This window comes from Terrapene carolina, unplaced genomic scaffold (genome assembly GCF_002925995.2).
Source record: "Terrapene carolina triunguis isolate 2854851 unplaced genomic scaffold, T_m_triunguis-2.0 Scaffold552, whole genome shotgun sequence".
NCBI classification, from domain to species: domain Eukaryota; kingdom Metazoa; phylum Chordata; order Testudines; family Emydidae; genus Terrapene; species Terrapene triunguis.
In genome coordinates this window covers 1,110,462-1,124,572 of record NW_020664903.1, presented here as the reverse complement: position 1 = coordinate 1,124,572, position 14,111 = coordinate 1,110,462, and the positions used below count along the sequence as shown (strand labels likewise).

Here is a 14,111-nt window from a genome sequence, read left to right as displayed (position 1 = left end):
CTGCAGCACTCCCTCGCTGGCGCCCTGCCTGGGGAGGTGGCGAGCACAGAGAAGAAGCAACAGATCCCCGTGCCCCAACCCCGGGAAGCCAGCGCCTGCTGGGTGATGCAAGAGGATACTTTGGGTGTGAGGAAGCTGCAGCTGCCACAGCCCAGCCCAGCCCCCCCAGATCGCCTCTCTCCCTCCCTCCCTGCCGAGGCAAAAAGTGACCGTGAGTTGGCAGCGAGCGATAAACAAGCGGCTCCTGGATCCCACTCATCCACGCGTGTGAGCTCGTCTCGGGGCTGAAAAAAACCCAGCCTCGGAGAGAGACACACACACACAGACCGGGCAAGTCTCCTAGCCAGTGTGTTTACAGCGCCTCCGCCTGAAACTGACCCGGCTCCCAGATCCTAGCGACTCCCAAGCCAACCCTCCGCTCCCTTCTCTCTCCGAAGCGCACCTGGAGGGGAAATCCAGCCGAGTTTTGTGTTTCTTCCTCAGCATCCATCCAGGATCCCGATGCATCCGGTGCTGTCTGCTGGGAAGCGGATTCCATGGAGTGTCTGACAGCAGATGAAGGTGGAATAAACCAAAGCCAGCCGTTCTTGTTGGTTCTTAAGCCTGTCTTGGAGGGAAGTATAAACACAGGGAACCAACCACTCTAAATATAGACAGGACCAGGTCTCTACTCATCTTGTGTATGAGAGAGAGAGAGAGAAAGCCAGAGATCTTCCCGGAGCACAGATCTCAGTCACTTTCCTTCCAGCTCTTCCAAACTTTAAGATCTATTTGAAAGCCGAGCAAAGCTCGCCCATCTTTTCCCAAAGACTCTGATTTTTGGATTGATTGTTTTTTTGGGGGTTTTTTTGCCATCGCCAGCAAAGAGAGGAAGACCGACTCTTGCTGCTGTCAATCTCTCCTTTTCTCTCTCTTTCTTCCTCAGATTTGTTTTTGTGGCTTGCCCAACAGCCACATCTATTTGTTCCCCTAATCAAAGTGCCTTTGCCACTACTTTCCAGCCTGCATCGCAGTGGCAGGAGCTTCTGTCACTGTTCTTCTTCTCTTCCTGGTGGGGATTTCCTTGTTGCTGCTTCCTGGTGTCTGGAGCAAGGGCGCCAGGCCATTATATTGTCCCCTACCTTCTCTCCAAAGCAACCACCTGTGCCCCGTCTCCTCCTGCGGAGAGGGATCGATGAGGCAGCCAAAGGGCAGAGCTGTCTGAGGTTGGGGAGAGAGAAATCTGAGCTCCCCCCAGGCCTCCCCCCACAATCGCCCTTCCCTCCCAGCTCCTCGCTAGAGGAAGGGTGTTTAGAGGGCATTTCCCATCCACCTAAATCTATGATCAGCTCGGTGTGTGTCTCATCGTACCGTGGACGCAAGTCTGGGAACAAACCACCCTCCAAAACATGCCTGAAGGAAGAGATGGCCAAAGGGGAAGAGTCGGACAAGATCACCATCAACGTAGGGGGCACCAGGCATGAGACCTACAAGAGCACGTTGCGGACGTTGCCTGGCACCCGCCTGGCTTGGTTGGCCGACCCCGATGCCCAGAGCAACTTTGACTTTGACGGCAAGAGCAATGAGTTCTTCTTTGACCGCCACCCGGGCATCTTCTCTTACGTGCTCAACTACTACCGCACGGGCAAGCTGCACTGCCCCGCCGACATCTGCGGGCCCCTCTTTGAGGAGGAGCTGACCTACTGGGGCATCGACGAGACCGACGTGGAGCCCTGCTGCTGGATGACCTACAGGCAGCACCGCGATGCCGAGGAGGCGCTGGACATCTTTGAGAGCCCCGAGCCCGGGGCAGGGGGAGAGGAGGCCGAGGAGGAAGGGGGCAGGGAGATGGCCCTCCAGCGCCTGGGCATGGACGACAGGTCGCCGGGGGCTGCTGGGGCCACAGGAGGGGGTGGATGCTGCCGCAACTGGCAGCCTAGGATGTGGGCGCTCTTCGAGGATCCCTACTCGTCCAGGGCAGCAAGGGTGAGTTTGCGAGAGACAACCCCGGGGTTGGGGGCGGGGACAGAGGGATCGGAGCAGGTGCAGGGTCATTGACATGCATTGGTTCCCCCCTCATTGATCTGCTCCCCGGGCGCATTGGTTCACCCTGTCATTCATCTACCACCCCTCCAGGGTGCCTTGGTTCACCCTGTCATTCATCTACCACCCCAACATGGGTGCCTTGGTTCACCCATTCATCTCCCCCACCCCACCTGAGCTGCATTGCAGCCCTCCCCATATTTCCCCCCTGAGAGATGCTGACTCTTCCTCCCTCCCACCACCCATGCTCCTCTTTAACTTCCTCTACTCCAATTCTCCTGCCGTGCACAGAGGGTGGTTTCACCCACCGAACGATCAGCAGCCAGCCCCCGACACACATCCCCGGCTGCCATCCCAGCCGGTGGGGACCGAGGGATTGCCAGGGAGAGTCCTTGCCAGCCCTAAGTCCTGGCAGAATTCCAGGTGGCACCAGAGGCAGGTGGATTATCCAGTTCCTCTTGTCGTTCTCGGTGGATCTACGTGCTGAAAGCGGTGTTTAATGTCACAAGGTTACAGCAGGGAGTCCAGGACTGGAGTGCTCTCACAGCCATGCCCACCGACATGGACAGACCCACAACACACCCCCACAAAGCCTGTCTCTCTCACACACACATCTGTGCACATTAAGGGGACTCATGCAAACGCACCCACCCACACCCATCTGTACATATTCAAATACATGGAACATCCCCATACAAACTCTCCTGCCTGTTCCCTCACTCCCGCAAACCATAGCGATTAACACACTGGCACAGACACACCCCCATATGCATGAACACAGACCCATCCGTGTGTACACAGCAACACAGACACACACACAGTGTCTCCCTACCCAATCCCACAGAAGTTCAGCTGCACCCATCTTCATCCTCCCCCACACCAGCATATGCCTCTCTTCACACACTCCTCCCCAAGCCCACACACTACCAACTCCTATAAACACACACACACGTGCTGCCAGGCACGTCCCCATCTACCCCTGCTCCCTCGACCGCTCCTGTTCGCACGTCCGTTCCCCTAGTCAAACCCAGTTCGTAAATACCAACAGGCTGACACACTTGGGATCTAAAAGAGTTTTTGACATTTTGGAGGTGCAAAAAGGAACAGCAACAAAAAATAGACTCTAAGCTCCAAGCCTTCTCCTGGCAGGAACCACACTCAAACCCAGAGAGTGAGATGCTCCTCGAGAGTGTTTCCTTTCAGCTAAAAGGGAAACCCAACAGACGCCAGAATAAAATGCTTAGGCAGCGACAGCCTTTCCAGAGAGACCTGTTCTAAAGAGGGAACCAAACCTCTGTCTCAGCTCGGAGGGATATCTGGCTTTGAGAGCTGCTCCAAAATAGACTCTGCTGAAAACAATTGCCTAGGAGTTTTTTGCACTGCATTTCCCTCACACTGAGCTCCTGTTTTCCCCCTGCCAGGCCGGGGTGCTGATGATGGAATCCATGCGTTTGGTATTTTTTATGACTACTTCAAGCCAGGGGGTGTGGCAGCACCAATGCTGCCAGGGAGCCCCGGGCATAGCTCATTGGGAGCAGAGGTTGAGGTCCTGGGTGCAGTGGCTGGGAGGCTATAGAGCAGCTAGGTAGACAAGTGACTATAAAAATGGCTCCTTCTTACCCTTTATAATAGGAGTCTACTTAGCATAGAGCTGCAGTGATCTTGGGTTCTTTTCTGTAATGCTTTCCTTTCCACTAGCTCACAGCATTTTGCAAAAGTTTGGGATGGCAAACGGTACTTTTTTCAGGGAAACCGAGGCACCGAGCAGTGAAATCACCTACTCCAGATCGCTCAGAGCCAGGAACAGAACGTGGGTTCCCTGATTCTCAAGTCAGTGACTGATCCCCTGGACCACAGTCTCACTGGCACAGAGTAACTAAAGAGGTAGCCATGGTGGGTGGTTAAAGGACAGGGTGTGAACTGGGGCCACATCCTCAGCTGGAATAAACAGTATCATTCCAAAAAGCCACACTGGAATTTGGGGGTGTTTAAACTGGGGCTTTGTTTCCAACCCATCTTTAGGTCTCATAGTCACCTTTACTCTGACCTACATCAGTAGCTGTAATGAAGTCAGTGGAGCTGTGCTGAGGATCCAAACCTCTTTGTAACCTGACAGGCTGGGGGCTAGAAGAGCGTTTAAACACATGCTGAAATCTGATTGGGTTCTAAAGCCCTTCTCAAGCCAGGCCTTGGTATTCCACCAGCAGGATTATAAACAAATGCTTCTGCCTACTGGACTCTGTGCTTGGAGGAGAAGGAACCGAAGAGTGTGACCAGCAGGTCCCCTCTGACATCTGTGTTGTCTTGGCAATTAATTTTGCAATCCTACGCTCTTTGTTGGGGCAGGACTTGTCAGTGCTTGGCCTGAGTCTCCTCTCCCTCACCCTGGTGTAAATCAAGAGTAACTCCATTGGATCTCATGGCATTATGCCAATGTAGTGTGAGAGGAGAATGAGGCCCACACCCCATCTATCCCATACACCATTTTACCACTGCTGAATAGGACCCATGGAGTGGAATTGCACAAATTACACTGGCGTAAGCGAGGTCAGAATTTGGCCCAAGTTGTTTTTTCAGAGGATGTAATTGACTTGGTTGGGCCAGGGAGAGCTTATGTGGTAACCAGTTTGATGTGGAGGTGACTCCCCTATAGCTATATAGGATATATAGGTACAGGGCCATACCCTCAGCATGTGTCAATCAGTGTAGCTCTATTGAAGTCTTTGCACAGTGAGTCTTGGCTCTTTATCTGACTGTGGGAACGAGAGGGGAAAGGAGAATATGTTATACCTAAGCCTCATCAGGCCACCTCCTCAGTGTGTGTAAATGAACATAGCTCTGCTGCAATCAATGGAGCTAGACTGATTTACACCCCTCATTGGGAGTAATTCCCCACTGGCTTATGCCTTGTAAAGTCTCTGACAACGGTGCAAAGTGAGTGTAAAAACTCGACCACGTCAGAATGGTGGTGTTTATGTATCATCTTTCATCCTGAAGGATCCCAAAGAGTCTTACAAAAATTTGGATTGAATTCTGCTTTACTTACACCAGTGTACATGCAAAATAAGCCCATTGAAACCCTTGGCGTTGCTCCAGATTTCTAGCAGTGTTGCTTAGAAGAATTTGGCCCTTTATAGAAAATTTGTCACCCACCACCAAGATACAGTCACCTCCAAGGTGGAGCATGGCAGCATGTAGTAACACTCCCTGAAATATGGGAGCAGGAAGCCTCCAATATCCACATGAAGTAGAAGGGAGACTTTGTCTTTGTCTTATGGTAGCACCTAGTTGCCTCGTGGTGCAAGGAACTGTACAAATACTGTACAGTAAAACAGTTCCTGCCTGTAGAGCTTATGATCTAAGCAGACAAAACAAGTAAAGGAAGGATTACTGTTCCCATTGTAAAGGAGCTGAGGTGTAGGGAAATTAAGTGATTTGCCTAAGGTCACACAGGGAGTCAGTGGCAAAGCCAGGAAGCTAGTCCAGACGTTTTGAGTTGCTGGCTAGTGCCATAGAGAGGAAGGATGGTCCAATGGTTAGAGCACTGGCAGAGGACTTGGGAGAACTGGACTGAAGACACTGCTCCGCCCCAGATTTAGCCTCTCTCTGTCTTAGTCCCCCTTCTGTACAATGAGGATAATAGCAGTGCCCAATAACAGGGCCATCTAAGTACTATAGAAGGCTAATCGTGAGGCTGTCCTTCCCTGTGTGGATCTGCTGACTCAGCCTGTCCTGGGGCTGGCATTACCCTGGTCAGGTGAAAGGGAGGGTGCGTTCCCGAAGTGACAGAGTGGCTCAGAGGCTGCTGATGTGAACTGAACCCTGAGTAAATCTAGTGCACTCCAGTGCTGGTGGGGAAGTGAATGACGCGTGGTCACAGTAGCTCGACTCACGCATCCCACCTGGCCTGCAGGCCTCCTCGCCAGCGGCCGAGCATTCAGACACCCTGAGTTTGAGAAATAGATTGCTCCCACCGAAGCTAAGCAAAAAGTAAACAGGATGGAGGGGTGGGGAATGGAGCTGATGAGAGCTACCTGTTGCCTAGCTACTGGCCCATTTCCTGCTTACTCAAGTCCTGTTTCACCAGAATCACAAAGTCCAGGGTGTCTGGACTTGGGAGCCAGCTGATGGCTTCCATCTCCCGCCCTGTTTGTGGCCCCGGTGCCCCATTTTAGCCTCTTGCAGCGCAGTGCTATTGCCACATGGTGCCAGAGTCTTGCTTGGTTACCTCTGTGCCCAGCACAGTTTTTCCATTGTTAGACTGTAGTTTAGGTCCCTAGGACTGATGCTGTGTTGCAACGGGCAGGCAGGTCTGCTGCCTGCTTTATCTCAGCCCATCCAGCCCGTGCCTCGCACGTCAAATTTATTAGATTTCACTCGTCGATGTAACCAATAATTTAGGATCAGCTGGAAAAAATTATCCTTTGGATTTCTGTCAAAACATGCCAGTGTATGAAGATCACATCTGCCCTTCTATTAGCTGCCTCTGTTGATGGCAGGGCAGAAGCCAGTTATTTAATTCATCTGGGAGCCTGATCTTTTCCTTCCCAACAGCAGTGTCTTTCTGGATGTTTTTTCTCAATGGGTGAGCATGAGATGGGCTGTGATGTTTTCCCAGGGCAGTTCAAAGGAAGCAGACTGAGGCTCCCTGATCTTGGAAGCCAGGTGGGACAAGTGCACGGCCCAGGTCCACGGTTGGAGGCATCTGTGATGCTATGTGAAATGAGGCGCCGGTGTGGCTGAGATTAGAGATAGGAGGTGACCGAGAAGGGAGCCTGATTCCCCTCTTTCTCCTCCCAGTGTAAATCAGGTGCATCTCCACTGGGCCTGATTGCTCCCTCACTAACCCCAATGTGAGTCAATTGTTACTCTACTGATGCCAATAGAGCTACACCAGTGTAAAAATAGTGCAAACGAGAGGAGACTCAGGCCCATGAGTGCTTAACCCTTCCTGTGCCAGGGTCCAGATGTGGAGCAGCAAGTTCCCTTTGGATTACAAGTGTAGGAGAAGGAGGGAATAGAAGATCTCCCAAGCAGAGTCACAGTCCTTGTGAAGTATCAAGACTGAAGTGTTAGGAACAGATGGGCTCTCCCACTCCTTGATCCAAGGCTCCTTCCTAACCAGCCCTTTCACTGAGGGTTACTTCTGGAAGGCACAAATGCTCTTCAGTGGCTTTGAGGGGCTGATCAACAGGCCATTGAAGTCAATACAGAGACCAGGGTGAGCTTCAGATTAGGCCCTAGAAGCCTTCCCTTCCCCTCCCGCCCCAGATCATCGATTCAAGTCCAGCCCAAAGTGGCAGCGATCAGAAGCTGCTGCCAGGCAATGGTGGTTTGACAACCAAGGAGAAATGAGTTGACAGTATGCTGGTGTCCCAGAGACTATCGCTGCCATTAGCCCTTCCCACGTCCCAGGGGAGCAATAACTGAAATCCCCTCTTAGTTCTCTGCAGGGTAGAAACCTCATGCTGCCCTTGTCCGTCTCTGCAGCTGAGTCCCCAGAGCTGCCCACCTGGCATCTTTCACTGGCACCGAATCACTAAAGTGACTGAGGAGCCTTCAGCCTTTTTGTTGCTGTCTGAATCGAACTTGCGTGTCCTGCTCTAGAAGTCTCTGAACAGCTCGTCTCCAGGTTCTTTTCTTTACCTACACGTACTATTTTCACAAGCGATGCAAGGGAAAGAGCGGGGTAGCAAGAGAAAGCACAGGCTGCTTCCCTTGAGATGGAGATTAGATGCCAGCCTAGCCTCTTGGTATTTAACCTTCTGCTAGGCGCTCTGCATTATCTCTGCATTAGCCTGGCAGCAAGCAAGGCTGATGGGAATGAACCTGGCTAAATGGCTAGAGCACCCAAGTAGCACGCAGCAATTTCCCCCCCCCAGCCTGGCGATTGTGAGACACCCTAGAGCGCCTTTTGGAGAAAGTAGACCTGTCTAGTGCAGCTAAATTGTAGCTCAGGGGCACTTTGCTTGGTTCAGTGGCTGGGATATTGCTCTGCACGGAGTTTGTGGGTTGGGTTTTTTATTCGTATCTCCACCCGTAGAGCTTGGCAACTGACTCAGCATCTGCTTACAAGGTTCCCCCCGAGCATTTAACCTCTCTTCCCTGTAGTAAGACGACAGCATCCGTGCCCGCAGGCTCATAGACCCATTAGCTCATCTATCTAGTACAACTTCCCTGGCACTGGTGCAAGATTGGTCCTAGTTTATGCTCTCCCCCCCCCCCCCTTCTGTGGAGAGAGCTTGATCCTTAGCTGGGCATAGCTTCAGCACAGCAGACACTGTTTTCTAGTCTTGTATTCTAGACAGGTCACTTGGGGTGGGGGGAGGGGAGGTATTGGGACACTTCCAAGCGCCACCTGCAAAATAAGCCCTGCCCACTTTAAGATGCCAAGGTGCTGCTCACAGTAATGTATGCAGATGTTCTAGATATCATCCCATGTGTTCTGTTGGGCCCCCTTGGTGGGACTTAGAAGCCCTCCTGGACTCTGCTAGGCTTCTTGGGGTTTGATGCCATCTTGAGTATTGCGGGAAATGAGGGGTGAAAATCTCTCCCCAAGGGCCACCCACTTGTGGCACCAGAATGAGTGGTCATTCACATGTAATATGTCCGCTTTCTAATATGCTCCGTCCCCTTCCTGGCCTCAGGCAGCAGTGAAGTGCTTTAACAATGTTGACATCTCAATAGTCGTTGTTGGGAATCTGAGTCAACATCCCAATGAGGTGAACGTGGCAGGTCACCCGCTCAGAGGTCGTGTTTCAGGCTCTCTGCGGCCAAAGAGCATGCCTGGCACTGTGAGAGTCAGTGGCAATTGGACACTTAGCTCCTACAGGCCCATGTAAGATGCTCCAGCCTTAAACCTTGAAATCACAATGAAATATTTGGGGGTCTGGAATTCTCCTGTGATGTGATCTCCCTGTGCTCATGCTGGGGCCTTCTAAATAGCAGGCTCAGAAAGGAGCCCTTTTAAAAGAAAAAAATCACTTTGACTTGCTACTAGACAAAGGTTGGAGCCAAGGTAAAGATTATGGGCCAGATCCTCAACTGGTATAAAACTGGAGCAGTTCCACTGACTTCAGTAGAATGTCACCAATTCACACCGGCTGGGGATCCAACCCTTCTGTGTTTAGACTCTCCAGACCTGATTCTGATCTCCCCTAAGTTGGGTCTAAAACCAGTGTAGCACCAATGTCTTAAGCAGAGTCACTCCAGCTTTACACTGGTGCAAGAGAGAGCAAAATCACGTTTGTTCTTTCTTTCCTTTGGTCTTTTGGGCTTGATTTGGATCTAAGTTACACTGGTGTAAATCTGGAGTCAGTCCTTTTTAAGTCCATAATTGTGGGCTGGATCCTATTAATTGCCTATTGACTTCAACAGAGCTACATCAGTTTTCACCAGCTGACAAATTACACTGGTGGTTGGGTAAGATCAAAATGAGGTCCTTTGTCTGCCACCTTCTCCATCTCTCTCTCTGTCTCATTCATTTCATCTTCTTCTCCTTCTGTGTGCTGCAGGACAGTATCTTTCCCTTCAGTGGTTCTCTGCACTGAACACAGTGTGATATGAGGTCATTCATTTCTAACAGCTCTTTTCCTTGGGGAGCCCAGGATGGGGCTCCGGGATACAGATCCTCTCAGCCTCCCGCAGCCCTCAAGTCTTGGCATTTAGGACCAGCCCCTCCACTGGTGTGAACTGAGGTAGCTGGAAGTTGATTCTGATTCACTCCAGTTGAGGATCTGGCCTGTAATTTTTAACTGTCTTGTGGTGTCATGGTCTGATGCAACAAGGGTGGTCAAGAGGAGGTCTGACACGCAAACTGGTCCAGTTCTCTTGACCAGAAGAGACCGAGCACTTAACTTGGCCCAATCCTGCTCGTGTTGCAGCCAGCGGTGGGGAGTTTTGCTATCAACTCCAATGGGAGCAAAATCAGGCTTGTGTTTAATGCTGCACGTCACTTCAGTGCAGATCAGGTCCATGTAAAGCGGAAAGCCTGTATGTGCTGTTAATAGAGGATCTGGAGAAGATTCAGCAAGCTTCCTCGGCTGGGGCTTTTCTGCTCTGAGGCTGTTCAGGTGCTTTTGGAAACATGCCCTGGATAATGGACTCATGATGAACTCATCCTGTCAGGAAGGAGGTCTGAGCATGGCTGATTGGGGAATAAAACCCATTTCTTCCACAGAGCGTTTGCTTTTCAGCTTATTATTTTGGGCTCATTTGCAGTTGCTTGTGGTCTAGATGAATGAGAAGCCTGACTGCTGTCACTGTTAGTAGGGGAGCTTTGCTAAGCATTTGAAACCAGGGTTAAAGGTCTGTCTAAGGAGCACGGGAAAGCCAGATTCCTCCTGTGGTCCTATGGGTTTGGGCTGCCTGCACTGCCCCAAGACACCAAAATCATCCCAGAGCCGGAATTGCTCTGGAACAATTGTAATTTGCAGCTGTTCCATGTGAGCAGAAAATTAACACCCCGCCCCCAGTGCCAGCTCAACTCTGGCAGCTGTTTATACAGGCTCCATCCCTTACCCACCTCTCCCCACCTCACCCTACCTCCCTGTTCATATTTGGGGGGATGGAGACATGAATGGAGAGCAGCATCCTGCCTGGGAGCTGCTCAGCTGGCGTAAATTGCTATTAGAGCTACACCAATTTGCACCATCTGAAAATCTGGCCCCTCCTGCTGCAATTGGGTCTGACAAATTTCAGGAGATTCTTACACTAGAGTTACAAGCCCTCCCTCCCCAGCAAAATTAATTTCTCTATTCTAATGGAAACCCAGTCAGATCCTTAACTCTGGAGCTGTGAATAGCAACACTATCAGTTCCAGCAAGAGATGTGGCATTTGCATGCAGAGCAATTGAAGGCTTTTAATTGGTGCTGTTAAACCAGCCTTTCATGTGAATTCATAATGGACACTTAAACAAATCTGTTACTAGAGGGAGTTCCATTTCAGAATCTCCACCTCCTCATTCCAGCAGCTGCTGCAGCTTGACACGCCCCGCAGTCACACCGGATTGTAGCTCTCTGGCCTGGCAGCCCTGGAGCTCGGAGTCCACAGGACGGGTACAGCGTGGGCATGGCAAGCATCCCAGCACATGATCCTCAGAGCCCATCCGGGGCCAATTCTAGCCCTGGGAGAGGAGTGGGATTTAAGGCTCTAGCTGGAGCTGCACAGATTCAATGGAGCCGTGCAGATTTCCATCAGTGGAAGAGCTGGCCCGTCCCTTCTATAACGATTCAGCACTGCCTTTTTTTAACTGAGGCTCCCAATTCGGATGTGTACCTCTGCCTGCTGGGCAGCTTTGTGTGTGTGCAACCTAGTGGATAATGCACTGGCCTAGGACTCAAGAGACCTGCATTCTATCTCTGAGCTGCAGGGGGACCTTGAGCAAGCTGCTGCCTCACTCTGTGTCTGTTTCCCCATCTCTAAAATACGCATAATGATACTGATCTTCCTTTGTAGAGTGTGCTGCAAGCTACTGATGTGCTATTTATGAACTAGGTGTTGTTATTACTAGTAGGAACACAACACTGATCTTGCCTAGACTACCAAACAGCCCTTAGATGACTTATATATCTGAGTCTCTTTGGGCTTGGGGTCAAATGCACCCCTGGGATGCTCCGGTAGGCTTCAATGGAGATTTGGTTCCAGAGTTGGATTTGAATGAGAGCATAGTGGTAGAGGTCAAAACCACTGTGGGGCTGGAATTTCAAACGTCCTCTGCTCCCACTCAGACATCTGGATGAAGTGGCCAGATTTTCAGCTGAGTTCAGGACCCAGCACCTCCCATTGTTCTCAATAGTGCACAGGAGGGGGGGTGTGAGGAGCAACCATTGTTCTCAATGGGAGCTGCTGCAACATGAGCTCTTGAAATTCTGGCCCGGGAGGGCTCGAGCCGGAGGGGACTCTGACTTGAATGGAGCTGCTGCCATTCATACAAACTGAGGAGCCGGCTGGTTACCCTAGTAAAAGATGAGCCCAGGGTTTCCCAGCTTTAACTCAAGGTCACCGTGTGCCCAGGGAAGGAGTCGTTATCACACCACACCGTGGCCCTTTGCGATTTAGGGGGGAATCTAATGATCGAATAGTGGCATTGTGAATTTTAATTTCTCATGTGGAGCTGCGAGCTCAGGTGAAGAGCAAATGGACTGAGAGAGATGCAGCAGCACAAACATACCCAGGTCACCTCAACCGCAGAGGCCTAGCTGTAGGATCAGGGTCTTCTTTTTTTATTGGTAGTACCAGTGGAAGGTGCCGGGCTGACATTTTGAAAGCCCTGGAGGCCAAAGACCTATAAGATACATCACCACCCCGATCAGCTGTGCAAGCTTCCCCCAGCCTGTTCAGTCCATCACCTCTCCTCAACGGGAGGGTCAGACAGTGGTGGCTTTGTGACGTCCTGGCCTGTTCCCTGGGAAATGGTCTAAGAGCCACCCGAGATTCCCGATCTGATATGAAGAGGGGAGCTAGAAGTGAAGCGCTCTGTAGTTGTATCATCTTCCTGGTCCTTGTGGTCTTGGTCTTCGACACCAGGGTCTGTTATGAAGAGTAGAGCAGGGCCGAGCCCTCTGACCCCAGCAGAGGTGACCACTTTAAGAACATCCCCACCGGGTTCTGGAGGGCAGTGGTTACCATGACAATGCTGGGCTCTGGTGACAGGTACCCAGTGCTAGTTTCCTAGGTGTCACTGGAGGGGTGGCGTCCTCTCCTTGTCTGTGACCTCTAGCAGGGCAAGCTTCTGGGCTCTGCTTTGATGGGGAACTGAAGGAGATAGGAGCAGGGCTTGGGTCAGAGGGAGTGTACGAAATACAAACGACACCAGGAATGTCCTGTGGTTGAACCCTTCCCCTCAGATTTGGACACAGTGTGTATTTTTCCTCCTATCCCCTAGTAGCGATTGATAAGAAGGGGAAGGAAGTCTATTTTGAAGTGCTTTCATCCCCTTTCCTGTCTGCCCCGGGTTGTTCCCCTAACCACTGAGTTCATTTCCTCTTGCAGGTAGTTGCCTTCGCCTCACTCTTCTTCATCCTGGTCTCCATCACGACGTTCTGCCTGGAGACACATGAGGCCTTTAATAGAAATGTCAATGTGACTGAGACGATGGTGGTTGGCAACACCACAAGGGTCCTGCTGACAAATAAGGTGGAGACGGAGCCTGTCCTCACCTACATCGAGGGGGTGTGTGTCCTGTGGTTCACGCTGGAGTTCCTGGTGCGCATCATTTGCTGCCCAGATAAGCTGCTCTTCATCAAGAACCTGCTCAACATCATTGACTTTGTGGCTATCTTGCCCTTCTACCTGGAGGTAGGCCTCAGTGGTCTGTCCTCCAAGGCTGCCCGGGACGTGCTGGGCTTCCTGAGGGTGGTCCGTTTCGTCCGGATCCTCCGGATCTTCAAGCTGACGCGGCACTTTGTGGGGCTCCGGGTGCTAGGCCACACGCTCCGGGCCAGTACCAATGAGTTCTTGCTCCTCATCATCTTCCTGGCCTTGGGGGTCTTGATCTTTGCTACAATGATCTACTATGCCGAGAGGATTGGGGCCAAGCCATCTGACCCCAGCGGCAGCGACCACACTCACTTTAAGAACATCCCCATTGGGTTCTGGTGGGCGGTGGTCACCATGACAACGCTGGGCTATGGTGACATGTACCCCAAGACCTGGTCGGGCATGCTGGTGGGGGCGCTGTGTGCCCTGGCCGGGGTGCTGACCATCGCCATGCCGGTGCCTGTCATCGTCAACAACTTTGGAATGTACTACTCACTAGCTATGGCCAAGCAGAAGCTCCCAAAGAAGAAGAAAAAGCATATACCCCGTCCAGCCCCACTGGACTCCCCCACGTACTGCAAGTCCGAGGACAACTCGCCCCGCAACAGCACGCAGAGTGACACCTGCCCCCTGGCAGCGGAGGAGGTGGTGGTGGAGAGAAAGCGATCAGGTGAGATGCAAAAGCCCAAGCTCAATAAGAGGGAGGAAAAAGTGCCAGGTATGTAAGTCCCGCCTAATGGAGACTCTAGGGAAGAGTCCACGCCCAGTGGGGTGTTTGGCTGACTGCTATGGTTCAATGGGGACACTCCAGATTCATGCTGGAACGAGA

General features: G+C 51.7%; 1 protein-coding gene across 1 annotated transcript in view; it reads left to right on the top strand.

The window, feature by feature from the left end:
- The first annotated feature begins 1,320 nt into the window (after positions 1-1,320).
- The window catches only part of KCNC4 (potassium voltage-gated channel subfamily C member 4), a 54,061-nt gene continuing 41,270 nt past the window's right edge, over positions 1,321-14,111 (top strand). Inside the window, exons 1-2 of the mRNA XM_024212218.2 lie at positions 1,321-1,965; positions 13,016-13,952. Of these exons, the coding sequence (XP_024067986.1) occupies positions 1,321-1,965; positions 13,016-13,952 (1,582 nt within the window). The remainder of the gene's footprint in view (positions 1,966-13,015; positions 13,953-14,111) is intronic.